This window comes from Thunnus maccoyii, chromosome 8, assembly GCF_910596095.1.
Source record: "Thunnus maccoyii chromosome 8, fThuMac1.1, whole genome shotgun sequence".
NCBI lineage: Eukaryota > Metazoa > Chordata > Actinopteri > Scombriformes > Scombridae > Thunnus > Thunnus maccoyii.
This window is the reverse complement of record NC_056540.1, coordinates 33,607,501-33,612,465: the sequence shown is the minus strand read 5'-3', so window position 1 is coordinate 33,612,465 and position 4,965 is coordinate 33,607,501. Positions and strand designations below refer to the sequence as shown.

Sequence of the window (4,965 nt, the reverse complement as noted above, 5' to 3'; positions counted from 1 at the left end):
TGCAGGGACTACGTATCTCTCCTGGCCTGGGAACGCCTCGGGGTCCCCCAGGAGCAGCTGGAGGGCGTTGCTGGGATGAAGGATGTCTGGTTTTCTTTACTCAGTCTGATGCCATCGTGACCTGGTGGATGGATAATAATATATTCTGTCCTGATCTGAAGAAAAGCACACGAACCAGATTGGTATTTTTGTCTTTTAGTTAATTTAAATATAGATTTTTATTGTTGTTTACATGTTCTTCTGTTCATCTCCAGATGGAGAGATTTACAGACAGAATCATATCGTCCTGAGGTTTGATGCTGACCAGCAAGTGGTGCCGCAGGCTGCTGGATTCTCACTCCAACATGAATCAAACTGTGACCTTTACTTCACAGCCCTCAGCTGATCCACAGTTACGACTGAATTCACAAGAAACAAACACTGAGAACAAGAGACAGAAAGCACAGACAGAGACGGAGACGAAGCAGCACAAAACGTCTGATTTCTAATCTGATTTAGGAAATGAAGAATGTTTCGTTATTGATTCATTTCTTTGTGTTTTAATCATCAGTATTCATACAGTGTACAAAACACGAAAAACATGACATGAGAATGAACTTTTACTGTGATAAACTGAGATATAATAATATAAATATATATATATATATATATACTACTCTTATTGTAGAAGCAACACAAATATACAGATATATGATATACACATATATAAGTAAAATTGCATTTAAGAAAAACAAAAACAACTGAATAGTTAAACGAATGAAACAGAAAATTATATGAAGTCAAAAGAAAAGATGGTGTACAGTTTGATAGATAGATAGATAGATAGATAGATAGATAGATAGATAGATAGATAGATAGATAGATAGATAGATACTTTATTAATCTCAAAGGGAAATTAAAGAATTAAATGGATGCAGATGTTATTTTTCTAGTGATAGTGAGTTAAACTGGCTGACAGATGCTTCAGTATCAGGATTTCTCCATATTTGATGTGCAGATAAAATATATCATCTCATCTTCTCACAGTTTAAAGGATCATTCTGCTGATTTTCTGTATTTCTCTTCATGTTTGGATCCAAACCATCAAGTATTGTGTGTGTGTATTAAAGCCTGATATATCTCCAGAGAACAGAAGAGACTGGAGCACGTTGATGAATTCACAGCCTTTAATGTGCCAACAGACAGACGTTTTGACACTACTGTGTCTTCATCAGAGTCAAAGTGCACTGAAGACACAGTTGTGTTGAAACGTTAGTCTGTTGCCACAGTTAAAGGCTGTGAATTCATCAATGTGCTCCAGTCTCTTCTGGTCTCTGGAGAAGCAGCTGATTCAGCTGCATTTTGCTGGAACATGTGCAGAGAATCCTGTTTCAACCTGATATATCTAATCCCTCTGTGCAAACAAACACTACTGCATCAAATTACTATAGACTTATATTACTAATGTTTTTTTGTACATGTACAATGCAGGTCAAAGTCCAGAGGTTGTGATCTGCAGCACAACAAGCTAGTGAAGCTATAAACAGAACCACGTTTCCTGCACATGCTCAGTAGCGTCTGCCTGACACAGAACTACATGATGCTGTTATTAGTCTTTGACCAAACTCTTCATGATGAAGGAACATGTCACCCAGTGCAGCGGTGTGACTCACTGACGTGTTTTTAATCAGATATATCAGACTTTTATACAAACACAATACTAGTTAGTAGATCAGTTCATTGTTCATTTGGATCCAAACATGAAGAGAAATATAGAAAATCAGCAGAATGATCCTTTAACTTACATACAGCAGGAAATATAAACATAAGTTGGACAGGACGTTTCCTTTCATCTTCACATTTAACACTCTGATCTGAGACGTTTAGACTGAACTTGTACATGTAGTTATACTGTATATTACTGTAGTAACATACTACTGTATATTATAGTATATTACTGTAATAATATACTACATCCAGAATAATACTCAGCATGTCGTCTGCACATCGTTTTGTACATGAATCGTTGCATTTGTGACAGTTTTTTAGCTGAGGCTTGTTGTGTTTAACGTTGGGACAAAATAACCATATTTTAGTTTTGGGTAAATAACTCAACAGTCATATAATAAACACCACTGACGTTGGTTCAAAACAAACCGCATGTTGCATCAGTGCTCTATTGTTCAAAACTGGGTACAAATTTGACTCAACAAATATGTTTCCACTCTGCTTTTTATATTATTTCTTTCTTTTCCTGCTCGTTTCTGTTCCTGCTGGTTGGTTTATGGCTGAAATGTCTCTTCTCACTGCTGTAAATGTTTTCAATGTTTCACGTCCACACGGCTCCACATTTGAATAAAAATTTATATTTTATCTTAGAAAAAATTGGATTATTCACTGCTGCGTGTGAGTCTTATCATCCAGGTCTGGAAATTTGCTCCACAGTTTAAATAAAGATGTTGATGATGATGATGATGATGATGATGATGATGATAATGATGATTGTTATTATTATTACTATTATTATTATTATTATGTGAACTGTCACTTTCTCTGCTCCCCCTCTCTCTTCATATCTCTCTGTATGTCTCTGTATGTCCCTCTACCTGTGTGTGTCTCCGCCCTCCTCTCTCTCTCTCTCTCCCTCTCTCATGTCGCCTCTCTCTCTCTCTGTCTCTCTCTCCCTCCCTCCCTCTCTCATGTCGCCTCTCTCTCTCTCCCCCTCTCTCTCTCTCTTCAGTCTCGCTGCTGCTGCTCAGACGGTAACAGCTCCGCCCGCCTCTCTCTCTCTGTCACCGCCTCTCTGTGTGTGTGTGTGTGTGTGTCTCTCTCGGCGCGTCTGTCTACCTGTCTCTCTCTGTCTACCTGCCTTTCCCCCCCTCCCTCCATCCCCCCTCCTCCTCCGTCCCTCTCCTCCCCCCTCTCGGTGCGGACATGCTCCCGGGGCTCCGGAGATGAGGCTCCGAAATGTCTCCTTCCTGACGGTCTTGTTGTTCGGGCTGTGCGGGCTGGTCTCCCTGTCCTGGTACACCGCCTTCAGCAGCTCCAGAGGTAAGACCCGCTCCCGGGGAGGAGGAGGAGGGGGGGTGTTCGGTTTGTCATGCTCGACACGCCGGAGGGGGCTCTTCACAAACAGCTCGGTTTGGTTTTGTTGCAGCTTTGCGTTTTTTGGATGTTGCGGGAGAGAAAAAAGAAGCACATGATGGTGTTGATGTGAAGCTGCAGGATTCAGATGCTCCTGCTGGAGGTAAAGGGAGCGCTTGGTTTGTGATGCATTGCATGTCAGTTAAAGAGGACAGGGTCTAGAGGAGGAGGGGTTGGTTTGATTTGGTTGCAGCTTCACTATGTGTTGCAGAAAAAAAAAAAAAAACATAAGATGCTACTGCATCCTGAGGTGATGAATGAAGGGAGCGTTTGGTTTGTGATTCCAGCTGAAGAGAGGAGGGTGGGTTTGATTTTTATTGCTGCTACACTTCATGTCACAAGAAAATAAACAGAAATGATGCTTGTGGATGTGATGGGAAGCCCCTGCTCATGAGGTAATGAAGGGAGCGCTCGATTTGTGATGCACCACATGCTAAGGGAAGAGGGTCTACATGGAGGAGGGGTTAGTTTGATTTTTATTGCAGCTTCACTTTGTGTTACAGAATAAAAACACAAGCATGTGAAGCTCTTGAGGTGATGAAGGGAGCGCTTGGTGTGTGATGCATCACATGCCAGGGGAGAGGGTCTTAAATGGAGGAGGGCTTTTGGTTGCAGGCACACTTTGGATGAGATGATGGTCGTACAAGCCAGGTAATGAAGGGAGCGCTTGGTTTATGATACACTATATGTCAGCCTGGAGTGTAGATGAAAGGTGGAGATAGAGAAGGGGTTGGTTTGATTTTGTTGCAGCTTCACTTTGTGCTTGCGTATAGATAAAAACATCTTCCTGTGTATGTGAGGAGAAGCTCCACTTCATGAGGTAGTCAAGGGAGCGCTTGATTTGTTATACACCACATGCAGAGAGCAGAGGGTCTAAATGGAGGAGGGGTCGGTTTGATTCAGTATCAGCAACACAGAAAAGAGAAATACTGCTTGTGCAGGTCAGGAAATGAAAGGAGCGCTTGGCTTGTGATGCACTACATGCCAGCTCAGAGTCTAGATGGGGGGAGGAGATAGAGGAGGGACACAAACCTCGATGCTTGTGTCCGTCAGAAGACGCTCCAACAGAGAGGAAATAACAGGAGCGCTTGGTTTGTGATGCACCACACGCCAGCTACAGGGGAGAAGGGGGCGAGAGACAGGGTTGGTTTGATTTTTGTTGCAGAATAACACACATGATGCTTCTGAGATAATGAAGGGAGCACTTGGTTTGTGTTGCACTGCTGCTGGTTTGGAAGAGATGACGGGTCGGTTTGAGTTTGTTGCAGAGAACTGTGTTTGATTTTAGATACATCACATGCCAGCTGAGAGATGGGAGGTAAAGAAAGTGAAGAGAGGAGGGGATGCTTGATTTTGTTGTAAAAAAGAAACAAAAATTAAAAAAAACAAGATGGTAATCAAGGGAGCGCTTGGTTTGTGATGCAGTAGGGAGATGAGGAGGCGGAGGTCTGATGTGGTTGTAGCACCGCTTTATGTTTTTGAGGCTGTAACTGCTCTTGAGGTAAAGGGAGCGCTTGGTCGGCGATGCCCTACATGCCACCTAAGGCAAGCTGCAGCTCCTGAGGTAATGAAGGGAGCGCTTGGTTTGTAAAGCAACACATGTCAGTTAAGGAGAGAAGGGTGGTTAAGTATATTCGACAGTGGGGAGGTGTTGCAGCTTCAGCAGAGATTCAGGGGTGTCAAAGGGGGCGTTTGGTTTGTGATGTATGATATGCCAGAGAAGAGGAGTGTTGTTGATGAAGGAGAGAATCCTGAGCTGCTACAGAGGTGAAAAGGGAGCGCTTGGTTTGTGATGTGGTACAGAGCCAACAGGGAGGTGTTGACGTGGCTGGAGGAGAGAAG

General features: G+C 42.9%; 1 protein-coding gene across 1 annotated transcript in view; it reads left to right on the top strand.

Moving 5' to 3' along the window:
• Positions 1–2,840: 2,840 nt before the first annotated feature.
• mgat4b (alpha-1,3-mannosyl-glycoprotein 4-beta-N-acetylglucosaminyltransferase B) overlaps positions 2,841–4,965 on the top strand; it is a 109,202-nt gene continuing 107,077 nt past the window's right edge. The window contains exon 1 of the mRNA XM_042418386.1: positions 2,841–3,030. Coding sequence (XP_042274320.1) covers positions 2,934–3,030 — 97 coding nt within the window. The 5' untranslated portion in view covers positions 2,841–2,933. The remainder of the gene's footprint in view (positions 3,031–4,965) is intronic.